Source organism: Chlorocebus sabaeus, chromosome 1 (genome assembly GCF_047675955.1).
Source record: "Chlorocebus sabaeus isolate Y175 chromosome 1, mChlSab1.0.hap1, whole genome shotgun sequence".
In the NCBI taxonomy this organism is placed as follows: domain Eukaryota; kingdom Metazoa; phylum Chordata; class Mammalia; order Primates; family Cercopithecidae; genus Chlorocebus; species Chlorocebus sabaeus.
Window position 1 is genome coordinate 38,518,340 of NC_132904.1, and position 26,646 is coordinate 38,544,985.

The 26,646-nt window shown below is 37.0% G+C and overlaps 1 protein-coding gene across 2 annotated transcripts in view; it reads right to left on the reverse strand.

Annotated features, from left to right (window-relative positions):
* Positions 1-26,646, reverse strand: part of ANO3 (anoctamin 3) — a 466,581-nt gene that overhangs the window by 319,759 nt on the left and 120,176 nt on the right. The window contains exon 1 of one of the 2 annotated variants that reach the window (XM_008003923.3): positions 13,765-13,960. The exons of the other annotated variant lie outside the window; for it this stretch is intronic. Within the exon in view, the coding sequence (XP_008002114.3) occupies positions 13,765-13,810 (46 nt within the window). The 5' untranslated portion in view covers positions 13,811-13,960. Of the gene's footprint in view, positions 1-13,764; positions 13,961-26,646 lie in introns of those variants that run through there. 2 annotated transcript variants of the gene reach the window in all.

Below are 26,646 nucleotides of genomic sequence, written 5' to 3' on the forward strand. Positions count from 1 at the left end.
GGAATGAGAGTCTTTATGATATGGTAAAACAATTATTTCGAGATTGTGAACATCCTATAGAAAGTGAGATATAGCCTGAAACAAAAATTCTCAGAGTCTCTTGTCAATAGCCCTATTGCGCCCTGTAAATTACCAAATTTCATAAGGGCCTATAATCTCCGCACTTTGCCAGAATTATTCCTTATTTAACTCTTAAACCATTTTTTTTCAGGGTGACTTAAGGCAGAAACAAGCTTAAACATAATATATCTCACAGCGTACTAGCAGGTTCATGGGATTTTATCCCAAGTTTTCCATGTATTAGCTATGTGGCCATGTGCAACTTACTTAACATCTCAGGGTGTGTTTCCTTATTTATAAAATAGGGATTTCCCTCAAAGTGTAAATATAAGATCTATATAACATAACATGTGCATAATAGCCAGCACACTGACAGACACACAATAGGCCCTGAACTATTATCAGTTCCTTTCCTCCACCCTGGTAAAACTTTTATAGTGTTTATGAAAACAAGTTATACAGCCATATTGCTCATTCAAATTCCAGCTTTTCTACAAACATATTACTGAGTAACTATCACTCTGTGACTTTGTTTCCTTCTGCAAAACAGAGCTGACAGTATCTATTTTGGCATATTTTTGAAACAATTACATAAGTTAATGCACATCGAGCACACGGTGATGACTGGCACACAGTAAGTCAAATTAAAAATTCTCCCATGGCTTTAAGACAAGCATTTTTTTCAAGTGTTCAATAAACATTCAGTAACATATTTTCATTTACTGAGAAGTTGAAGAATATATTTAGATCTGACAAAATATTCTTAGTAGAAATAAACTTCAAATATATTAAGCTTTTTTTTTTCTGCTAAGTACAATTCACATCAAGGATATTTTTTGTTTGTTTGTTTGTTTGTTTTGAGACGGAGTCTCATTCTGTTGCCCAGGCTGGAGTTCAGTGGCATGATCTCGGCTCACTGCAGCTGCTGCCTCCTGGATTCAAGCGATTCTCCTGCCTCAGCCTCCCAAGTAGCTAGGACTACAGGCACATGCCACGACACCCGACTATTTTATTTTTAGTAGAGACAGGGTTTCACCATGTTGGCCAGGCTGGTCTCAAACTCCTGACCTTAGGTGATCCGCCGGCTTCAGCCTCTCAAAGTGCTGGGATTTCAGGCAAAAGCCACTGTGCCCAGCAAGGATTTTTTATCTTAGTTGAAGGAAGAGATATCTGATAATTTCAAAGCTTTGATGCCTCGATTGTCATGATTCCATTTTTTTAATTGATCAATACTAAGTCTGAAGAAGAGAGAGATTGCCCTACCCCATTTTACTTTTTTACATAACATCATTTCATTTTATAGACAATATGGTAATTTCCATATCAGTCTCAGACTACAGGAGGAAAATTTTAAGAATATCTTAAACATTATATTTAACAGAATATCGTTATATATGTATTCATTGTTTAGTTTTCTCATTATACAGTGTTTCTTTAGAGCATGTAAAAGTAAGTTTTACAAAACATGAATTAATATGGAATATATATACAAAAGTAACTTCTATCCATGATTTAAACTCTAGAGTAATGCTGTCTAAATAGGCATAAGTACGTCTGAGTGGGTGATTTCTTCACATCTGGTAAGAGCTATGACTAATTGCAAGCTGTTCACTGTGGTGCTTACCACCAACTCACTTATCTTGGAGTACTGTGGGAGAAACAGAGATACATCATTCAAAATATTAGTGGCCCAAAGGAGAAATTACACCAAAGACAGTCTTTAAAAAGACAATATTTTTCTCAGTAAGGAGATTTGAGTGTACTGTTTAACTCCCAATTTGTTGTCTATTCTTAGGGATTGACATCATTAATTTTCTTACTGTTTCATATTATAAGATGCATACAACATGGTGAAAAGAAAGATGTAATTTCAACCTTAATACAATTCTTTTTAGATGCCATTTTCCATACTTTCACCCCATGAATAATATTGCTGTCTATTATTTATCAACACAACAGGTCATAATCAAAAATTACTACTGCTATATAAGAAATAAATGCAAATTCAGAGATAATTTTGATTTCTGAATTTAAATCCTATTATTTGAAACTTAAAAGTACGTTACGATCTTTTAAAAATCTGCCTAAGAACTGAACAATAAGGAAAGTGTGTTAAATTTGAATTTTAGTGGATTCAGTTTTTGTAGGAATCACGTTAGAATGTCTTAAGATGATTTCAGATCACATAAAGTATCAGAAAAAGTGGGAGGGCGGTAGATTGGTAAAGGTCTTATTGTTTTAGTATGTACTACTACAAACCATTCTCAAACAACCTTATCAGTCCCAATTTATATAGGAGAATAAGTGAAACTTGGAGAAGAAAAATGATGGCAAAGGTCATACACTCATATACAGAAAATATACAGAAACAACATTTGAATCTAAGCTACTTGAACTATACACTCCATTTGGCAACTATAATCTATCTCCTATTATGTTAGACACCATGTTATGTTGATATGTTCAGTCTGTACTAAAAGTAACTTCAGGCAAGTAGAATGTAAATGCACGACCAGCTGCAAGTGTACCACAGAGTCGTGAGTGGTGAGGATGTGAAGAAAAGGGAATCCTTACATACTCCTGGTGGAAATGTAAATTGGCACAGCCATTACAAAAAACATTATGGAGGGCCCCCCCAAAATTAAAAATAGAACTTCCATGTGACCCAGCATTCCCATTTCTGCATGTATATTCAAAAGAGAAAATGAAATCTGAATCTTGAAAAGATACCAGCATTCCCATGTTCACTGAGCATTATTTAGAATAGCCAAGATATGGAATCAAAATGTGTGTTCACTGAAAGATGAATGCATAAAGAAAATGTGATATATAAATATATACACGAGATTAGCCAGGTACGGGAAGACAAATATTGCATGATCTTATTTTATGTGGAATCTAACAAAGTTGAACTTACAGAAGCAGAGAGTACAATGGAGGTTATCAAAGGGTAGGATTTTGGGGAACATGTGGAGATACTGGTCAAAGGGTACAGTTTCAGTTATGTAAGATGAGTAAGTTACGGAAATCAGCATGGTGACTATAGTTAATATTACTGTACTATATACTTGAAATTTGCTAAGAGGGTGGGTATTAAATATTCTCACCGAAAATTGTGTGAGGTGATGGATATTTTAATTGATTGATTGTGGTAATCATTTTACAAAGTATGTATATGTCAAAACATATAAAACACCCTAAATATATATACAATCCTTATTTGTCAATTATACCTCAATAAAACTAGAAAACAAAAACAAAAAAATAAAGTGATAAAGTGTGAAATGGTGAAACCAACCAATTAGTGGATATTATTCAGATAAACAGCAAAAGCCTTTTTCCTTGGGATGGATCATCTTTAATCTAATTTATTTGGAGTAAGTATAGGAACTACTAGCATTTTATAAATTAGCGACAAAGTTGTCTTAGTCTATTTGTGCAGCTATAGCAAAATACCACAAACTGGGTAATGTATAAGTTATAGAAATTTATTTCTCAAGATTCCGAAGGCTGAGAAGTAAGATCAAGGTGCCAGTAGGTTCAGTGTCTAATAACGTCTAGTCTACTTCCAAGATGGCATCTTGAATTCTACATCTTTTGGAAGGGACAAATGGTATGGCCTCGCATAGGAAAAGGGCAGATCAGCAAAAAGCAGTCAAACTAGTTCTCTTTAGCCCCTTCATAAGGCACTCATCGTATATTAATCTACCCTCATGAGGTCATCACCTCCTTAAGGTCGCATCTCTTAATATTGTTACTTTTTTTTAAGTTTCAACATGAATTTTGGAGGCAACACAAACATGAGACCACAGCACATGCATTTAGCCTGCTATATAGCAGTCCCTAAAGGAGGCACTATTCATATAGAATTGCTAATCCTCATAATATTTCTGCCTACAAGATGGGTGCCTTAGCTCCACCACTCCTGGTTGTGTCACCCTGAACTCTGACTTAACTTCTCTGCCCTTCAATTTCCTTATCTGTTTTAATGGTTAATATTGTGTGTCAACTTGACTGGGTTAAAGGATGCAAAGTATTGTTCCTGGGTGTGTCTCTGAGGGTGTTGCCAAAGGAGAATGACATTTGAGTCAGTGGACTGGGAGTGGCAGACCCACCCTTAATCTGAGTGGGCACTATCTAATCAGCTGCCAGCCAGGCTAGAATACAGCAGGCAAGAGAAGATGGAAGAGCATCTAGCCTCACCTTTCTCCCATGCTGGATGCTTCCTATCCTTGAACATCAGACTCCAGGTTCTTCAGCTTTGGACTCTTGGACTTACACCGGTGGTTTGCCAGGGATTCCTGGGCCTTTAGCTGAAGGCTACACTGTTGGCTTCCATACTTTTGAGCTTTTGGGCCTTGGACTGATTCACTACTGGCTTCCTTGCTCCGCAACTTGCAGATGGCCTATCATGGGACTTTACCTTGTGATCCTGTGAGTCAATTCTCCTTAATTAACTTCTTTTCACATACACATCTATCCTATTAGTTCTGTCCCTCTGAAGAATCCTAATATATCTGTGAAATGAAATAATAGCAATTTCTCCTTTTTATTAAATGGTTTATAAGCAGAACACTTTTAAAAAATGTCTGGCAAAGAGTAAGAATTTAATAATGGCACTTATGTCTGTTTTCATAACTAAAGAAACTGAAACCCACTGAAATTAATTAGTTTGCCCATGACTACTTACTGTGTAACAATCTTAAGATTCAAACACAATTTTTATGACATAATATCTTTTATTTCACACATTGCCTTTCCTACAATGACTTTACATTATTAAAGTGAATTTATAAGGAAACACAAACCTAATACACATTTTCCCTATATATAAATCAAGGAGAATTATAAGCCTTTCATTATGCATTTTTTTCAAGTCATTCTGAGATATTTCTTTATGTGAGGCTATACAGCAAAGCCCTCTCTTTTGCAAAATGTTACATAGTAAAAAGAAAGAAGAAAGAAAAGAAAGAGGGGAAGGGAAGGGGAGGGGAGGTAAGGGAGAGAAAAAAGAAAAGAAAAGAAAAGAAAACTAACTTTGTTCAGGACCTAGAACAAAGATAAAGAATTGACAGCATTTGGGGTATTTACAAGGGACATGATTGAACAACTGAAAACAAAGTCTAAACATTCTTCCCTACAAGTCTAAAAACCCACTAATTAAAGTGTCCAGTTTGACATGAATCAGTTGAGAAGTCAACGAGCATAGAACACATAAGACAAGACAGCCAAGGCCATTCAGGAACCTTAACAAAACCTTAAAAAGGAAGATAGTTAACATTAGGAAAACACTAAAGTTATGTTTCCATTGGATGAAATGCATGTATACAACTAAATATATCTAGTATCTATATAGCTTGTCTTTACTAGTAAATATAGCATCAATTGGCAATTTACTATAGTTCACTCATTTAGATTCATTCTCTAATTTAATGTGCACATAGTTATAGTATTGTATTAGCAAACTGTTTTTGAAATTGACTCAATTGTCAGACTCTCCTAGGGTGCATTTTTGTAAAAAATACAGATTTCTAGTCTCCTGCCCTGGAGTTTAGATTCGGTAGGTCTAGAGGGACTGAAGAATTTGCATTTTAACAAGAATGTTAGGTGATTCTTCAGATCTCACAAGCTAGGAAAGCTAGATAGTACAGATGTAGGAAAATGAGCTAACGTAAATGAAATATATTGCTCCAGATATCAGGGAGTGCTGGAGTGTGTGTTTAAAGCCAGATCTTGTGCACACATTTAGAAATTTGCCACCACCACCCTCCCAAATTGCTGTTATTAGTGTTCCAAAGACAAACATAAAATATATTAGGTTGGTGTAAAAGTTATTGAGGATTTTGCCATTGAAAGTAATGGCATTTGACGTTTTACTCGTGCACCAACAAAATACACAACTTTAGGAGGTATTTTTAGGAAATGCCTTTGGGTCAGCCTAGTAACTAAGAGTACAATGATAAGAAATGGACCACAACCAATACAATGCATTTGCAAAATACTTCCAGTAACATAACTTTCAGGCAACTCAGTTTTACCCTCAAAGAACCTGTCTCCTCAGCAGGCCAACCGCATCTCGGTTATAGTGAGGGGGTGAATATGGGAGATTCATGCTTTGGTGAATCTGTATCCCGCAGCTGCTGCAGGCTTCCTACATAGCTGTTGCATTGAAACCAATTGGAATTTAAAGTAATTGCTACTTGCAGTGCAATTTAAGGGGAAAGAATAACCAAACGGAGAGCCAGGATGGTTGTACTAATACACTACAGGTTAAGAATATTATTTCACACTTCTGTAACTTTTGATGAACTGCAGAGTCAGAAGGGAACGTGGAGGTCATTCTGCCAGATGTTTTCATTTCAGATATACGGTGACTGAAGTCACAGAAGGGATGGGGAGCTACCCATGATGAAGTTAAGAAACAATAAAAATCTGCCCTGAACTCTAATAATATTTTTGGGGAAAAGGTGTAGAGCAAGGAAACTATCTACAGACAGCTGTGGTGAAAATTAGACAGGACTGAAATGCTTTTCAGCTGTTTAAGTGTTTCATTCTCCAAAGAACCTGCAACAATTAGGCTTCTTTGTGGAATGGACAATGGTTAGAAATGTGGACTTTGGGCCAGGCACAGTGGCTCAACGCCTGTAATCTCAGCACTTTGGAAGGGTGAAGCAGGCGGATCACCTGGGTCAGCAGTTGGAGACCAGCCTAACCAACATGGTGAAACCCCATCTCTACTAAAAATACAAAAATTAGCCAGGCTTGGTGACTGGGAGCTGTAATCCCAGCTACTCAGGAGTCTGAGGCAGGAGAAGAGTTTGAACCCAGGAGGCAGAGGTTACAGTGAGCCGAGATCACTCCACTGTACTCCAGCCTGGGCAAGGAGAGCAAGACTGTGTCTTAAAAAAAAGGGGGGGCGGGGGACTTTGGCATCAGGGAGGGCTGTGTTCAAACCCCACCTTTTTCACTCATTAAGAGTTAACTTGCAATGCATATAAGTTATCTCAACCTCAAATCCCTTACCTTGAAAATAAGAACAATAATAAAATTATTAAAGCCTTAGGGAGTATAAAATAATGCAGTGAGTGTGTATATTTGAACTTTGGGAACAATGGTGTGTCCAGAATTTATTCCTTTCGGTGGGTTCTTGGTCTGGCTGACTTCAAGAATGAAGCCGCGGATCCTCCCGGTGTGTGTTACAGCTCTTAAAAGATGGTGTGTCCAGAGTTTGTTCCTTCAGATGTTCAGATGTGTCCAGAATTTCTTCCTTCCAGTGGGTTCGTGGTCTCGCTGACTTCACCAATGAAGTCACAGACCTTTGCAGTGAGTATTACAACCCTTAAAGGTGGCGCATCCGAAGTTGTTTGTTCCTCCTGGTGGGTTCATGGTCTCTCTGACTTCAGGAACGAAGCCAGAGACCCTCCCAGTGAGTGTTACAGCTCATAAAGGTAGTGCGGACCCAAAGAGTGAGCAGCAGCAAGATTTATTGTGAAAAGTGAAAGAACAAAGTTTCCACAGCATGGACCGGGACCCAGCAGCTTGCTGCTGCTGGCTCAGGTGGCCAGCTTTTATTCCCTTATTCGGCCCCGCCCACATCCTGCTGATTGGTCCATTTCACAGAGCACCGATTGGTGCGTTTTTACACAGTGCTGTTTAGTGTGTTTACAATCCTTTAGCTAGACACAGAGCACTGATTAGTGCATTTTTACAGAATGCTGATTGGTGCATTTACAATCCTCTAGCTAGGCAGAAAAGTTCTCCAAGTTCCCACTCAACCCAGGAAGTCCAGGGGGCTTCACCTCTCAATGTGTAATAGTGTCCACACAATATTAGCTTCTGCTGTTGTTTTTGCTGTTATTTTTATTATTATCATTCACTACAATCCTGAGAGGTAGATGCTACTGTCCTGAAACTTTGGATAAGGAAACTATTGCTCAGAAAAGGTAAATGCTCAAAGGCACAGAGGTGGTAACAGGGGTCAATCTCAGAGAACTTTGAGTCAGTGCTCTTTTCAACAAGGTACAACTACATTACATTAAGCCATAGTTTTGTTTTGTTTTGTTTTTCTTTTGAGACTGAGTTTCACTCTATCACCCAGGCTGGAGTGCAGTGGTGCAATCTCGGCTCACTGCAACATCCGCCTCCCTGGTTCAAGCGATTCTCCTGCCTCAGCCTCCCGAGTAGCTGGGATTACAGGTGCCCACCACCACACCCAGCCAATTTTTGTATTTTTAGTAGAGACGGGGTTTTACCACGTTGACCAGGATGGTCTCAAACTCCTGTCCTCAAGTGATCCACCACCTTGGCCTCCCAAAGTGAGCCATTATTTTTATGCTAACATTTAATAAACATCTGCAGACTTATAAGACATTGAAATAATGACGAGAAGGTTGAATTTTTCTTGGATTTTTTAAGGGTTTGAGTTTAAATTGTCTTTTGATAAATTGGTTTATATAATCATCAACTCCAAATATATTATTTTCAGAAACATTCATGTGCAGAATATAATTGCAAATCTCAGATTCAAATGAAAACTTCAGCTCTCTAGAATCATCAAGGAATGTGCTATTTTAGATGAGTAAAAGTCTAGATAGCTTTGAAATACATTTTAAAATTATAATTACTTTAGATAGAATTAATTTTAAACTCCATCACTTCTCTCCCTTACTAAGTAGAGGATATATATTTATCACATAACATATACTACTATTCTTGCTAATTCAAAGCCATCATGTTAAACAGCAGTGTTCTTACTTTGAATTAACACAGTAATTCGTCTGAGCCATCTGAGGTATATATGCAAGATTTTTTAAGATCCCAGACACTTGTGGGTTTTTTTCGGGTTGAAATATCTCTATATTCTTTTTATAGTTTGGCTCACTCTTACTGGGGGATTGTTAATGGAGAACTGGAGTTCCAAATATCTAGGAAACCTTCTGTGTAAGGAAAGAAAGAGAAGGGTGAAAATTAAAGGACAGAGTAGAAGACCAGACGGGCTGTAAATTAGATTAGACTCCCAATTCTTTCTAATGATCCAGGTTGATATTCAGTACCAGCCTAAGAAAAGTATAACTCCTTACGTTAAAATATCTCCCCCAGTGATTTTTCCTATACAACTTAGAATTATTTTAATGAGAGACAATGCCGCCTGAGCTTTAGTCATAAATAAAAGAATAGACTGTGAAAGTACCAGGAAGAGTTAGCACAATGAGTGAATGAAATTTTGTCACTGTATAAATGGCTCCAGATTGTTTTTCTTATTTCTCTAATATAAGGGTATAGGGAGGTTCTAGATTGTAAGGATGTCAGTTAGGAGAAAAGGAGATGAAAACAGTGGATATCAGAGATTCTGAAACAAGATATTTTCCCCAGGATTGTCCTTCTAAGTAATTTGAAGTCAGAACTCGACACAAAGCAGGATAGTTGTGCCAAGTGGCTTTATGGATGTACACTTGCAATAGCAACTAATTTATTTAGAGAAAAAAAGAAAATACTTTGGTCTGTAAGTCTCCATATAAGCATAAAATATTCTTATTATTAAATGAGTTGTGTGAGTAGTAAATGCTTATTTCTGCGGAATTACTAAAAACACTCTCTGTTTAACCAAATGTCCTTTAGGATAATGATGAATCACTTAACAGCCTTTGCTGATCCCATTAAGCCCAAGTCTTTTTGGACAGGCTGTGTTTGATTTGATCTATTGTTCTATGAAAAGTCTTGGTAGCTGTACTGGTAAGGAGAAGCCACCAGAAGCCAGATCTATCATTGTCCTTTTCTTGCCCACCCTTGTATGACACATGAGTTCATCATAAATCAAGCAAAACATAGAAAGCCAGGCTAGGAAGCAAAGTTGGACTCTCCCCAGAAAAAACTGCTGATGTGTCAGCTAAGTGTTCTTACAAGATGTGCTAAGACAAAAGCAAACATACACTCCCAGTTGTCTATAACTATAATACACTCCAATTTACCCTTGGGACATCAAAAATAAGCAGACTGCCTCCCCCTCCCCACCACTGCACAGATGTCTCACTTTTTACTTCCTAACCTATTAAACCTCTTAATAAGATAATCTAAAATTCACAGTGGGTTGAAGTTCAAAAATATATGTGTATATCTTCTTCATAAACACAACTAGCACTGCCAAAAAACAAAATGTCAACGTTTTCCTACAGAAGTGCAGAGTTGTCTGCAATTATCATAAAAGTGTTTAGCAAATCTCTCAGACTCCCTACTGTAGCAATTCCTTTAACGAGGAGGGTTTTGCAGCACCAGACTCACCAACAAAAGAGTACCTAATAATGCTATTACTAAGCACAGTCCCCGGCATACACACAGCAAAAGCATGGTACTTAAGAGTGGAGAGTGAATAAATACCATTTCTTGCAAAAACATTTTAGATTATAAAGTTAATTGCAAACTTAAAAATTTATATGGGAATGCTTTGGAAGTTTTCCTGAGGGATGGACATATGAATTGCGGAGAGTTTGTGATTGTTAACTCCAGACTATTTTAAAGAACCATCTGTAGATGCTCTGGAGTCCACTGTTTCCCTTAAGATGAATACCAAAGTAATAAAGCTGCATGAGGCAAAAAAAAAAAAAAAAAAAAAAAAAGGCAAGAAATTATAAGGGAACTGCTAAGAGTCCAATATACTACTAAAGAGCCAACCAAAGATGAATGAGCCTGGATGAATTTTAGTAAGAAAAATCACTAAATTTTTTGAGCCCCAACTGTGTGTCAGACAAACTGCTAAACACCTTATAACCCTGCAAGATAGATAAAATTATCTTCATTTCACATAAGCAGTAACTGTGACTTAGTGATATTAAATGACATAACCTATAAGTAGAATGCATTGGATTAATATCCAGGGCTCAAAATAAAGACCAGAGATTAAATTAATGAATAAATTAAGGCTTACATACAGTATTTCATTTCACAGATAACAAGTCTGGCATCCATACTTATTTATATTATACTTATACTTACCTATCAAAACCAATTTTGATCGGGGATTGGTTAATACATAGCTCTCAAATATAAAGGAGAATCCCTATGCCTTGTGTAGAGTTTATTTATTGAGTGTGTCTGTTTTTCAGTTAAGGGTGGAACCTTTTAAAATAATATAACAAGGGTGATTTCTGGATATATCTAGATATTTTAAAGTTGAAATCAAAATTTTTAAAAGAGACATTGAGCTCACTTGATTAAAACAAAAGTAAATTCCATCAACTGGATTTTTCAGCTAAATCAATTCGTAACAGTAAACTAAAAGCAAGGCTCTCCTATTTATCTGGTCCTGGAAGAAATCATCTCTGCCTTCACATGCAAACTGTCCCTCCCATTAAACAGAGGAAGAGAGATAGAAAAGGCCAAAGGGATTCGGAATGTATTCTGTTCATCCTATATATGAAGCAAAGTCCAAAGAAATTAACCACTTTGTTGAAGATTTCTAGTAACAAAGGCAAGCTTAGAACCTAGAAGTACAGAGTTCCACCACAGAATTTTCTCCATTTTAATGTGCCATTTCCAGGTTAATTTTATGGTGAAAAGCACATCTGAATGTTTTGTTGTTGTTGCTGTTGCATACTTCCTGGGACAGATAACATCTAGAGAATTATTTTGCTTCTTCCTATTTGAAGAATAAAAATAGCCAATCCTCAATTTAGTCTGTTTTTTTCCTAATGTCCATGCAGGATTAAGAAGCCATTAACCAGAACCACTTAGCTAAAATGAATCTTGCTTCCTTCCTACTGGAGTAGTCCTCCTCTAGATTTGTATCCATTTGCTGAAGTTGCCTTTTGTGCCAAACAGTAAAGTAAATACTATACTTACTTGAAACTAAATGGCTCATAATGCATCATAAAGGAAACAATATGAAATGCCAGCAATTGCACACTTTCTTATCACTCACTTTGAGCAATAACAGTCGGTCCTACAGTTGGCAATTATTTCCTTCTTAAAAGCACAACATGTATCCATACATAATACATTGTTGTGGGGGTCATTTGAAGCTTCCAGATCCCAGAAATGAGTCACCTATAGCCAATGCATCAGAGGAGGTACTCATTCTGTGAGGCCGTTGCAAAGTTCCTACCATCTTTGTCTTCATTCTAAAAGTTTATATATGTTTAAAACCATGATGAAAGAGAACACAACTTCTTGAAGCAGTTTAACTTTCTTTGAAACGTTTAGAGTTGAAGTAGAAATGCATACTAGCTGAAATTTTTGTCTACCCCCACAGTCTCACACATCACTCCCAATTTCAACATATGTTTGAAACATCCTAGAGAACTTGGGCTTGAACTGAGTACAGAATAATGGTTCTGGAAACTCAGTCAGTCCCATATTCTGTCTTATGCAGGAATCCCTTCGAAATTATTTCTTGTGTGCTAATCTAGTTTTTGTTAAAAAAAAAAAAAAAAAAATCAAGGGCCAGGCGTGGTGGCTCACGCCTGTAATCCCAGCACTTTGAGAGGCCGAGGCGGGCGGATCACGAGATCAGGGAATCGAGACCATCTTGGCTAATACTGTAAAACCCAGTCTCTACTAAAAATGCAAAAAAAAAAAAAAATTAGCCCGGCGTGGTGGCGGGCACCTGTAGTCCCAGCTACTCAGGAGGCTGAGGCAGGAGAATAGTGTGAACCTGGGAGGAGGAGCTTGCAGTGAGCAGAGATCGTGCCACTGCACTCCAGAGTGGGCAACAGAGCGAGAATCTATCTCAAAAAAAAAAAAAAAAAAAAAAAAAAGCCCTACAAAAAAACAACTGTCGACGAAAGAAATACAAATAATATCTGGAGGGTGGGGGATGAGAATATTTAAGTAAATATTTACTTTGAATGAACAAATTCAGCATTCCAGAATCCACACATCTTAGGCACTCTATGGTTAACTGTATCATTATTGTCATTATTAATTCAGCAAAGTTGCAATTGTGTTAGTTATTGCTTCTGGATAATAAAACTCCAAAAACTGTGAATGTGCCTCAAAATAAAAATGCTCCGTAAAAAGCCTTTTAAACCAAATTAAGAAACAAAGATCAAAGAGTGAGGATAACTTGAACATACAGATTCTTGTCACTATGCCCAGCAAGAAACTTGAGGGAGAAGCTAAAAGACATAATACGAAGCCCCTAGAAGAGAAACCTAACATCAAGAACTTGAAACCCAGAATCAAGCATGGGACATGGGCAAACAATAAATTTTCCCAAGGAAGTGACAGAGCCCCTTTAATTGCAACAGGCCAGCTCTGGAACTCTCCCAAGAATTCATTTATCTTATGATTGTGTAAATGCGTCTCAAGGAGTAGACACACTTTTGTGAAGATTACTCAACATTTGAACCACAGAAGACGGCAAATACTGTTGAACATTTCTGTCCTCACCCCTCAGAGCTCTACTGAGCTATTTGGACAATCCCTACTAAGCGGGGTTTACTGCAGTGCATTGAAACAATCTTCACAGAGATATACATTAAGTCAAGTCCTGAAATGACGAATTCCGCTACTCCCAGGCACTGTGCGGAGGCTCAGAAAATCACTCATCTAGGATGCAGAGTGAAGAGGCATTTAATTTTTTTTTTTGAACTTCAGAGTTCCCCACCTCTGTGTCGCATAAGCCTGCAAAGGATGCTCCTACACAACTGCAAGGGCATGCAGGGGGGGAAGTGACGCCCGCAGGGAGAGGGGAGCAAGATTCCAACTGACCTTTCTGCTGTTTAAAAGACTGAATGGAGCCTGAATGGTGGACCATTTTCACTCTGCGCGTCCCAGCCGGCTTAGGGAGCTGCCCGAGAGGGAGGCGGAGGAACAGTAGCCAGACTCAGAGGCTCCAACGTCCGGAGCCTCGGCGAGCGCACTGCAATCCGACACCTGCTTTAGCCGGCACTTCGCTCTCCAGGCTACGCGCCCGCCGGTGTCGTTGCCATGGGAACGCGGGAGGGCGGTCTAGCGTCCGGCTCCCCTTAGCGGCTACTCGGGGAATAACCCCGCATCCCCCGCGCGTCCAGTGCCGCAGTGAGGGTGGGCGTTGAGCGGGGTTGGCTAGGAGTGGGAGCAGAAGACTTTACTGGAGGATGAGATATAAATCAGAGCAAACCTCTAGAGCTGCTACTGATGCCCTCTTTATCAAGCTTTGAGGTTGGTTATTTATTTCCTAAAAGTTGGTAGGTAAACCCTGGGACTTTTAAGGAAGGGTAAAGTTGGTCTGTGCTCTGAGAGGGTATGCAGTGGCAGATACAGAGACGTTTCTATTTTTCTTTCTTAAGTAGCGGGGGCAGAAAGCCACCCCAGCTTAGCCAGTAGCGTGTTTAATTAGGTAAGCTGTGTTCTGTGTCTAGCACTTTTCACTTGAGTTTTCCTCTTCTGCTTCTGCCATTCAGGCCTTGAATTATCTATGATGATGATGATGATTGAGGACCATTTATTACCTACTTAGTCACAAGGGCTGGAAAAACACTACCCACGATGCTCGATTTAATCTTCATAAAGCCCTATAATGTAGGAAAAATATGATTGTAATATTATAAAAAGAAACTTAAGATCAGAGCAACAAAGAGTTCTCAAGACCACATAAATCAACACCTTATTTGAAAGAGAAGGCACCTGATATCCAAAGAAGTGAAGTAACTCTCTTTGTTTAGTTTGAGAAATTTTATTGTATTTATTTATTTACTTCACCAATTTTTTTAAGTTCCGGGGTACATATGCAGGATGTGCAGGTTTGTTACACAGGTAAACCTGTGTCACGGTGGTTTGCTGCACAGATCACCCCATCACGCAGGTATTAAGCCCAGCATCCACTAGCTATTCTTCTTAATGCTCTCCCTCCCCCTCCAACAGGCCCAGTGTGTGTGTTGTTTCCCCATTGTGTCCATGTGTTGTCATCATTCAGCTCCCACTTATAAGTGAAGTAACTTTTGAAAGGCCAAACTGCAGTGGCCAAAATATGACCAGGAGCTAGCTGAACACATTTTTCAGTAGGATCTCCTTTCCTCTATCTATCCCTGCTCCCTGATTCAAAGCCCTGAGTTCTTCCTGGAAGATGTAGGATGTTATTGAACAGACACATCGCAAGAGTCCATTGCTTCCTGAGTTTCGAAGTTTTATGGGATCAACTCAGAATCAGGTGAATAATCCAAATAAAAACAGATGAAAAATATGCAGAAATTTCCAAACATTCGATACCTCAAAAATATTGAGCTATTATTGTATACTGTTTGATTCACCTGTGGTGCACGATACAAAAGAGTGAGGGGAATATAGCTTTAAACAAGCAGATGCTCCAATTATGTATAAATACATAACAAACCACCCTGAAACTAAGCTGTAAACTGCGATTTATTACTATTACTTATGGATTTTACAGGTTGGCTAGGTTCAGTCAGGCGGTTATCTCTCAGAGTCTCTCTTGATTGTTCAGTAACTGGTCCTAAAGTCATCTGAAGCAAAAAGAGCGAAATTGGATTCTACTCTCAGTGGGAGGAATAGCAAACAATGTGCTACGTTCTTTAATGTATCATAATAGTCTTTCCAGAAAGAAATGCTGAGCATTCAGTAAGAGCTCAGTATGCAGGCATTGAAGAAATACTTGGTTACAGACAATGGACTCAGTGTGAGTTCACCTCCAAATGAAGATCTAAAACAGAGCTCAGAGACTATCTCCACAAGGGCTTTTAATACAGATATTGTATAGATGAGGGCACTGAAACCAAGAAGAATAAATGTCTTGCTTGAGGATTTTTTTAAATTTTGTTCATACAGAGTTAAAATTCTGATAGAACTCAACTTACAGATCATTCTGATGTGAACCAACTCATTGATTCTAACGCAACCCAGTTCTCCTAGGTGAGGATTAGACAATGAATTTAAGAATGGCAGAAAACTAACACCCAATACATACTAGTCACTGTTATAATTATGACCCCTGTAGATCTCATTTAAATTTTTTAAACCCTTTTAAATCACCGGTTTTATAATCACAAATATTTTTGAAATTTAAACTTTAATTCAATCCCTGGTCAGCAGGACTAGTTAAAATAATTAAAGTCCCCTTGCCAGGCATGCTGGCAGGCGCCTGTAGCCCCAGCTACTCCAGAGGCTGAGGCAGGAGAATGGTTTGAACCTGGGAGGTGGGGCTTGCAGTGAGCTGAGATTGCACCACTGCACTCCAGCCTGGGCAACAGATCACAGATCGAGACTCCATCCAAAACAAACAAACAAAAAGAATTAAAGTCCCTCTACTCCATACTTCCAGACACAGGTTTCACCTTCCTAAGATCTTTTTCTGTTGATCTCTGATTCTCCAACCTACTCCCTGATCCAAAACCCAGCAGGAGGCAAATATGTATCTGCCAGAACTAGAAATGAGTTGAGATTTTGAACCTCATTGGATTTTTTTCCAAGGAAAGAATGTTTATTATTATTTCTAACACCCTTGCACCCTAACCTCCTTGCTGCAGCTATGATTAAACTATCTTGTCGTAAAGTTAATTACTTTTCTTAAAATTAGAAACATTTTAGGTTGGACTGCCAGATTGACTAGCAGGGGATTCAAAGAACATCTTTGCTTGTTTTAAAATCAGTCTTTTAGGGGAGGTTGCTAGAGGAACAGCTTTGTGAGGGGCCGAGGAAATTTGAAGCACCATCTGCTTTATAGGAAGACAGTGCAAAGAGAAGAAAAAGATTCCTCTCTGTGTGTGTGTGTGTGTGTGTGTGTGTGTGTGTGTGTGTGTAAAGAAAGAAAGTACGTTTTGGAAGTGTAGAAAGAGGAGTTTGAGCAAAAGCCCTCTTTTTTAACTCAAAATAATTCTGTGATGTGGTAAAAGGAAGCATTTTGATAGACTGACATCTCCATTGTGGAAAGTTTAAGAATGGATAGCAAATAGCCTTATTAAGGAAAGCTAAGCTAACTATGAACTATGTTGGTTTGCTTTTTCCTACTATTTTTAGTTTCAAATATTTTTCTCCAAATTTTAATGACATGCAAAATGTGTATTTTATATAATGTTTTATGAGGGGGCATGATTAATGTATAATACACTGTATAGTCTTGACTCTGTTTTCCAAAGTAAAAAAAAAAAAAAAAAAAAGCCTAGAAATAAACATGTGAAAATGTCCGGAGTAATCATGCTTGCAAGTTGAGTTAAGGGTAATATTTTTTATACTTTCATATATTTTTATGATTTTCATACTTTCTATCAATGATACGTGTTGATTTTATCCTTACTACATATATATATCTTCAACCCCCCTACCCATGTACCTGTCTTGCTACAACTTCAGTTTTTCCCTTTTTTCTGTTTGGACCTGGGGTTTTATTCCCCTTCGTGTTTCTGCTGCTCTTGCTCCCCACAATTCACAACCTGTCTCCTGTCCTCCTTAAGTAATTAACTTTGCAGCCCCCCTGCTGACATTTGCTCCCCAAAGAGGTAAGGAACACTGATGTTTACATCACCGGAAAGCTTTTTATTCCTTTGAATTTCAAAACAGGTCCCTCAGCTCAGTCAATTGTGAGTTTCTCTGTATTGTGCTCTGTCAAAGGGACCCAGAGAGTCCTGTTTCTGCCTCTTTGGGTCATGAATCACCGCCTTAATTAAAATTGGAATTGTGAATGATACTTCTCATTGCCTAAATGGTAACAGAAATGGAAAAGCAGTACTTTCCTGCTTCTAGTTTCTCTCCATATATTAAAGATACAAACCAGCTCTGTAAAAAAAAGTCATATACTATCATAAGAGGAAAAATGGAGTGAAATTTAACAATTTTCTCCCTAAAAGCCTGTGGTTTCTGGCCACATGTGACAGTATAACAGCAGAATTAAGTAGATTCATCCTGCTGATATCCAGGCTGTATGCTCCGAGTAGCATTCAGAAGTGGTACTACTGATGGATGTGTCTAAGATAAAGTCATGGAGGAAGATCAGCAACCTCAACCTTCTCTGAGTCCAGCCTTAAGAAGTCTTACAAAACAGAATTAAAAAAATAATAATTCTCAAGTGCGTGGAGCACATGGCATTTTGAAGAGACAGGAACACAAAATGACTTGTGTGAGAAGATAGCATCAAGAGAAGGGAGATGTGCGGGACAAAGGAGGTGATGATGAGTGAAACAGCAGTTCATATCTTAGACCCCTGCTGAAAATCTTAATAATTATTTCAAGTTGCTTATAAGATTAAATCCATGTTGTTTAATTTGTCATCAGCTACCCTGTCCCATACATTCTTTGGATATGTCTGTTGCCTGGATTGTAGTGATAGCATGACAGGTGTTTGCACATGTTCAAGCTCATCGGACATTAAATATGTGCAGTTCTTTGTATATCAATTATACCTCAATCATGTTATTAAAAATAAGCATAATTTATTTAAGCAAAAATCATCAAGTCCATGTTCACTACTTTACCATTCGAGGAGCTCCGTATTTCCTTGCAGCACTTTCCAATATTGTTTCAAAGGCTCTTTTACAAACTCTTTTAGTCCTGTATTGCTTTCTTCTTTATTGGTCTGCTTTTGCTGCTGCTGCTGTTTTCTCCACTGGGAATGATTGTCCTAAAACTCCTTCGGGGAGCAATGACATTTCTTGTATGAAGATATATTTTATCCACATCTACTGAGTACACAGCCAGTTAGACCCAGTTAGATGTAGATTTAGCCTTCTCCAATTTCCATCAAGCATGAATAATATCATTTAATTGCATTTTTATAATGTTTCTACCATGCATTATACATGTATGATTTTCAAAGTAGGCACATACTTTTCTACCAGTCAAGAAGAAATCTTTTAAAATAGACCTCGGGTTGACTCACTTTTCTATTTGCCATGGTGCCTAAAAATGACTGACACATAAAAACTGACCAAATAAATATTTGCTGAATAAATGGCTTTCCATAATCCTCAACTACTCTTTATTATTTGTGAAAATAATCTAGTAATAAGACATTCAAACAAATTTCAGTGCATTAATTGCCCTTTGAAATTTACATATATGTCTGTAGATTTGCTTCATGATTTTATTTCTTCTAGGCAGATAATTTCATAAAGACTCATTTTGCTGTACTGGTTTGAAAATATAAGAACATAATAATCGTTGATTTATTTGCCAGGTTCTGCCCAAATTTATAGGCTCTTAAACTGATAGTCTGGTCATATCAACAACTTTGCCTTATTTTTGGTGAATTGCCATGCTTTTCAGCAAAGCTGATACTCAACAAGTATCCTGGGTGTGGTTGAACGGTTACTTGTTGCTGATGTATCTTCTGATAGCTTGGCCTTTGCCTGACTGGTCTAGGCCTGTGTCTTTTTGGTTGTTTAGGTGTTTGTTTGTAGAAAGATGGAAATGGAGGTAACCTTTGTAGTTATATATTGACTTTCCAGAGATAATATATGCTTGACCCCCAGAAGCTAGGGTGACCAATTGAGTGAACAGTGTGGTCTCTATTTGAATATGGCTAGGCCAGTTATAAGAGTAACAACACAATGCTAAGCAATCATTCAAACATTAAGTGTGCATGAATATTTATTTACTGAGAAAAATGATTCTAACACATCATTTATTGTTAAAAACACACTGCAAAACAATATTGATCCTTTTGGCAAAAAAATATGTGCATAGATATATCCATAATGATAAAATTCAAAATATAGCTAAGCCTAGATGGAGGAGATGGGGTGAATGGGTTTATTTTTTCATTGTGCTTACCGATATCTTAATTTTATTGTCCATTCATTCATAGAGTGGCTTTATGTTCTGGGTTGCCTTTTTATCTCAATGTAATTATTAATAGCCTCAAACTTTTTAAAAGTGTGCGGGTTTGGACAGTAAGTTATGTGGTCATTCTAACCATCAAATGTGCATTATTTATGTTATAAAAATAAATGTAAAAAGGGAAAAATGATAACTATGTTTAAATTACTTGATAGAAAATGTTTTTATATGCCATTTTAATCCAATAATAACATAGATTTGAAATTGAAAAAAAATCAGCACTTGGTCATGGAGGGTCTCTTCTTGACTTAGCAGAGATATGTGGAAAGAGTGCATTGCTTTGGGATTCTAGATCATAAACTCTGTGTCCTAGCATGCTATCTAACTGTGGGAAAATAAGTTTGCCTCCTTGGATCTAGGTCTCTAATCTGTAATAAGACTGATGAATTAGATGTTCTCTAAAGGTCATTCCATCTCCTCATATTCTAGTCTTTGCTAGAAGAGAATTTCATGCACTCTGGCTTCAGAAATGTAATCTTTATGGCTGGTTTGACCAGGGGTTATTCCTTTTTCTCCTCTAAAGGAAAACAGTGAAAATAGTAAAGAAAATCCTCATTGATCCAAATATACAAATAGAAGCTTTGTAGCAATCTGAACTTGAATGGGGTTTGAAATCAAACATTGTGATATAATGAAGAGACAAATAGTTTGACAAAACAAAAGTCTTAGGATGAGAAGATTTTTGAAGTATTTAATTTACTTATGAAAATAAATATTGATGACTTGAAACTATTTATGTATCAATAATTAATCTGCCAACTATAGTCTTTAGATTCACCAAAGTAAATCTAAATAATCCATATTTAACATCACTGAATAGTCAATAATATAATGATGCCTTGGAAAATACTCAGTAAAACATATTTTATATCAAATACAATTATTCTTACTTCGTTTCTATAATTCCTCTAAGCAACAGGAGAAAGCTGTGTATTTTCTTTTCAGTATAGTTAACAAATATACACTGAAATCTATGTGCAAAATTCAGCTAGGATATATATTTTTAGTCATTGAAAGCTTTATGCCAAAAAAATACCCTGCACATCTTTGTAATTACGTTAGGAATAGATAGCAAATGGTGACATAAGCCCTAAGTGTTTGAAGCATCAAGTCTTCCAAATTCATGGTGTTTTATTGTAAAACAATGGTGGAACATTTGGAAAAAATTTTATAGTATTACATTTTGCACAATAAAAACAAGGGTTTGCATATGGTCCCTTTCAGGAAAGTTTGCATTTTAACTCTAGTGACTACATTTTCCAGTTCCCAAATCAGATTTTGTCACCAAGAAATAAATCGTTGAGCTCATCCTTTTCCTTTCCCACTGGTTCAGTGCAATCAGGAGCAACCAATCAATTTAATTATATCTATTCATTTCCATAAAATATTTTTTAAGGTATTTAATACATTATCACCCAGAAACTTGCCTCATATAAATACCTGATTAGGAGTACCTAACAGTAATATAAGTAGTTTGTGTATTTTTGTTGTTACATGTCTCCAGACTGCCTTTGGACTCAAGATTGAAACATCAGCTCTTCCTTGGGTTCCCAGCCTACTGGCTGGCACTGCAAAATTTTGGCTTACCAGCCCCCATGTGAGTCAATCCCTTAAAATAAAGTGTTCTCTGTACATACATCTAATTGGTTCAGTTTCTGTAGAAAACATTGGCTAGTACAGATTTTGGTTGTTGCCTTGGTTGATGAGTGTTTATTTAATAATGAATTTTGGCTTGGGCTCATTTTTAAAAGTGTATATGCTTTGTGTTGTCCAGTCATTGGCATGTCTTGCAATTTCTTAGTAGTCAGCTAATTTGATAGAGATTTCCTTAAATGTTGTGATACGATTAAATCTTCTACTTCTTGCTAAGGGTCTCAGTGTATATTCTGGGTTACACCTGGCAGGCAGTGTACAACTTTGCCTACACCTTCACTTCCGGCTTGCACAGTCTCAGGGTCAGCTGAAATGAGAGATAGGGTCTTTTCTGGGCATATGCCCGGCTCCACAAACCTATGTGCTTATTTAGATATCCAAAAATATGTCAAAACTTTTCAAAGTTCCCTATGAACAGCTCATCGCCAGATTTTTATTTTACATTTTTTGGTCAGCCTCTTGTTTACCTCAATTGCTGTTGCCCCCTCAGTCAGCTGCCATATTAAATATTGCCTCTGATTGTTTTTGACAAATACTCTTAAGATAAGGCTTTTCTTAGCTACCAAGCTCTGAGTCAGATCAGATAAACATAAACCTTGTGAATGTGGCTTTAACAGGTCAAATAATGACATTTCTCTGGAGAGGGAGCACGTGCTGCTAGGCAGCTAGTTTTCACAGCTACTGTGTTTGTAAGTCTACTGGTTTTCAAGAGTATCACAGAGTTGGTAAGACGGAGGTGGGAATATGGGAAATTAAAATGCCACAAAGGGTACTATTCTTACCACAATTCAGCTTTTTTTTTTTTTCCTAAATAAACACATTGAATTGTTGAAAGCTTTGAATTAACTTCCAGAATTCTAAGAACTAATTTGTCAATTTTTGCCAGTATTTTCTTTGCTTTAATGGAAGAGAAATTGTTTTAGGTCCTTACTCCATAATTCTGGAAGTTATTTTCTTCTATTCTTGATTCTCTCATATTCAAGTGTTGGTTCTGCAGGCACATTGAGTCTGTACTTCCTCTGACTCTAGGAGAGCACAGGAAGCTCATGCGTTTTGAAATGGCTAATATAGGTTCTTTTTTTTTCTTTTTTCAAGACAAAGTCTCGCTCTGTCGCCCAGGCTGGACTGCAGTGGCCGGATCTCAGCTCACTGCAAGCTCCGCCTCCCGGGTTCACGCCATTCTCCTGCCTCAGCCTCCCGAGTAGCTGGGACTAGAGGCGCCCGCCACCTCGCCCGGCTGGTTTTTTGTATTTTTTAGTAGAGATGGGGTTTCACCGTGTTAGCCAGGATGGTCTCGATCTCCTGACCTTGTGATCCGCCTGTCTCGGCCTCCCAAAGTGCTGGGATTACAGGCTTGAGCCACCGCGCCCGGCCTTAATATAGGTTCTTAAACAAGGACCAATGTCTCCTGAATCACAGACCCATAAGAAAAGATGATCCTTTACATTCACCCACCCCAAGCAGTTTATTCAGTCATTTAATATTCAACCACAGTAAGCCCACAATCCCAGTATGTCTGGGGGAAAATCCATCCAAAGGATTCCAGTGGTCAGAAATAGGGAAATCAGACAGATCAGAATGTATATACAGTAAAACAAAACTGCCAAAGCGGATATTCATCCTTAAATAGTTTTTTAAAATGTACTCAAGAGAACCTAAAAGAAACAGGACTCTAATAGCACCTCGCACCCCATATTTTGGTTTCTGATATCTTTCTCTAGTAAAAGGGCCCAGGGTTTTTTTGATAAATAGCTGATTTCAGGTCTAGGGCAGGGGATATACCAGTTGAGCCTTGAGCATCTTGAAATCCCAGAAAGTAAGAAAGTGATTAAAAACACACACAGAGACATTGATGAAGGCAGTCAAAGTGGTCACAGAAACCAATGGAAAGAGGTCTCAGTGGTCACAGATGAGAAAATTTGGGCACCAAAATAAATGAAGTAATATTGTGTCATAACCTGAAGTCTAAAATATGTATCCATGAAGTTCACAATGACATAAGTAATTGACTAAATAAATGAGGAAGAAAAGACAAGTGTTCTTTGCAGAACAATTCCAAATAAGTGATGTAATCACTCTACCCTAAAAGAGGAGAAGCATGACTCCCTATTCCTTAGTGTGAGCTGGGTACAGTGACTTCCTTCCTATGAGTATGGTATGGAAAAGAGGAAGAACATTAGCTTTACAGTAGAGAAACCTGATAAACATTACTTCAGCCAGGTAACTAAAGTCAACATCAATGGCCATAAATCTAATTGATAATATGTACCTTTCATATGCTGTGAAAATGGCACATTCTTTCTGTGTATCTCCCCAAAACCGATAATTCCTTTCTAAGCATAAGGAATACTATTAGAGGAGTATACTATAGTATACCTGACGGATAATGTATGTATACTGGTTCATATATTAAGATGTTAATAAGAAAGGAAATTGTGCAGGGGGAGGGGTATATGGGAATTCTCTGTATTATACACTCAATGTTTTTATAAATTTAAAATTGTTCTTAAAAAGAAGTATATTAATAAAAAACCAGGTCTTCAATTATATTCAAGTGCAAGTAATAAGAAGATTTTCTGGAGCTAAATACCATGGTTTTTAAGCTAAAAAAAATGTGATATATAAACTGAAGGAAAGATTCATAGTTAGAACCAAATTAGTGATCTAGAATATCAAAGGTAAGAATCATCACACAGCCAAATAACAGTATAAGAAGAAATGATAGGATGAAATATAAAAAAGCTTGAGGAATGGAACCATGAACACTGTTGTAGGAGTAATGAAAATGCTATGAAAAGCAAGAAGAATAAACACTGCAAGTGTAGCAATAATTAAACAATCTCAGAAATAAAGATAAAGCTTCCTTGAACATAGACTAGAAGGTTAAGAAAAGACACTAATCCTGACATATCTTGTAAAATTCCTGATCACTAAGGAATTTTATAGGACTGCAAGTGAAACTAATAAAATATTGATGAAGGGAAACAGGAAGGAGACTGACATCAGACTTCTTATTTGCCATGCTGGAGGCTAGAATAGCTTCTTTAGATTGCTGATAAAAGATGAAAACATCCCAAATCACATGACTAGACGAGACATAATTTATTCTTGAGTGTAGGAAGACATTTGATAATTTGTAATAATTTGAGGAATATATAGCTTATAGAACTTGTTTTATTAAAATAGATGAGAAAAAAATCTAGTCAAAAAACAAATCAGAAGACAGACTCCAAGATTTCTGAGTAAAATATACTCATATCAAAATTGTATCTATTTATTTATCTAAGTGCAAGGGAATAATAATGCACTTTCCATTTGGCTTAATATAAGAGCCAAAAATGATATTGAAAAGAAAGGAAACACTGTTAAATAAATTTCTGTTTGTTGTCAATTCTCTCCACAAATCCAGGTGGTTGGGAGTAGGGGATGTAAACATGTTACAGAAGTCTGTCAAGGGGATGAGGGATAAGAAAGAAAAAGTAAAGAGTGAAAATATTCTTAAGATTTCCTTTTATTGGGGAGGGATCAAGTAGGAGGGAAATAGAAGCATGCATCTTGATGACAAAATAGTTTTATTTAAATCATTTGATCATGAGAACAAAGAAAATAAAAGTATTATGTAATGAATGAGAAAAGAATAGTACATTGTCCTAGGAGAAAACAAATGAAATACATTGCACCTTGATCAAACCAGGAACAATAAGGAAAAGGAAAACATGTGGTCATCAATGGGAAAGAAGTAAAAAGTGTAAAGCAAGATGGAATGAATATAATCAAACATATCAGCTACTACTCAAAATATAAACAGATGCTTTGTTTTCTACTAAAATACAAAGAGCTAAATTAGATCAAATCAACATATGCACATTGGAAGAAATAAAAATATTTAAGGCAAGGTAATAAAGCAGTGGGCAAAGTGATTCCAGGTAAATGCAAACAAAACAGTAATCAGAACTGGTAATATTAGTATCAATCAAGGTAAAATTTCACTTTAGAAGAACTAAAATGTTAAACAGAAACATGATGTAAAGGTATGAGTGTAATTTATAAATAAGATATAACACCATATATATTTGTGTACCAAACCATACAGCATTTAATATAAAAGTAAACTATTAGACAACTAAGAAATTAATAAATTGAAAATACAGTGGGAAACAATATATACATCTAAATTTTTAAAAAGAGTGTCGTAAAAAGTACATAAAGATCTAGATTACTTTCTACATTCTGTTTACTTCATTTAACAGAAGTTTTTAAGAGCCTACAACACCTTTGTAGTTTGTGGACATTTATGAAAATTGTTTGTGCGCTTTGTCATATCTGTTATGTGTCAGCTTTGCTAAACTATAACTGTGTTCTCCAGAATCTCCTTCCCTTTGTGGTTTCAGGTTAAAGCTAATCAAAAGAGAATTTGCACAAGACTTGGGAAGCTGAAGGGATGCAGCAGACATTATACTCTGAAGGTCATTTTGTTTAGGAGTGATTGGAGACTAAGACTAGTAACATGAGAGATGAAGATAGATTGTAGCCAGAACTTGTTCTTCCCAGCACTGTATCCAGGTCTTTTTCTCTATAGGAATTCCAGCCCAGCAGGAGGTAGAGAGGCAATAGCTTGCCCATAGACTGTCCCATCAGTACTGCATCATAATCTCACTCCAGATTCCCTGGAAGCTCTGATTTGTCTGCCACACCAGTGTTTAAGAAGGACTGGTTCATGACATTTCTCTGATCCTCCTGCTTTCCCTTTTGGATTCTCATTGTCTCACGAATCTTACAACTGGGTAAGTTCTTAGTTCTAAAGCCCTTCTTCTACAAGACTTAAAATAGTTCTCATTCTGCTCCCTTGATTGTACATTAATTGATAAAAATAAAATAGAAAGAAATATTTTTAAGAAATAAAGCATTTTAAAAACATTGTCAAATTCTAATCAAAAATAAATAATTTAAAGTGGTAAAATTTTTTTCTCTGGAAGTTTTAGAAATATAAATTAAAATAAGGTATCTTTAAAAGCTTTTCTCATTAGTAAAAATGAAAAGGAGCCCTGATACCTATTTTTATAGGATATGTTAACAAAGGCGTTTTATCATACATTGATTTGGAGCTGTAAGGTGTTAGAGACAATGTTAACCAATAATCCATCTCCTGGATATCTATGCCATACAAACAAA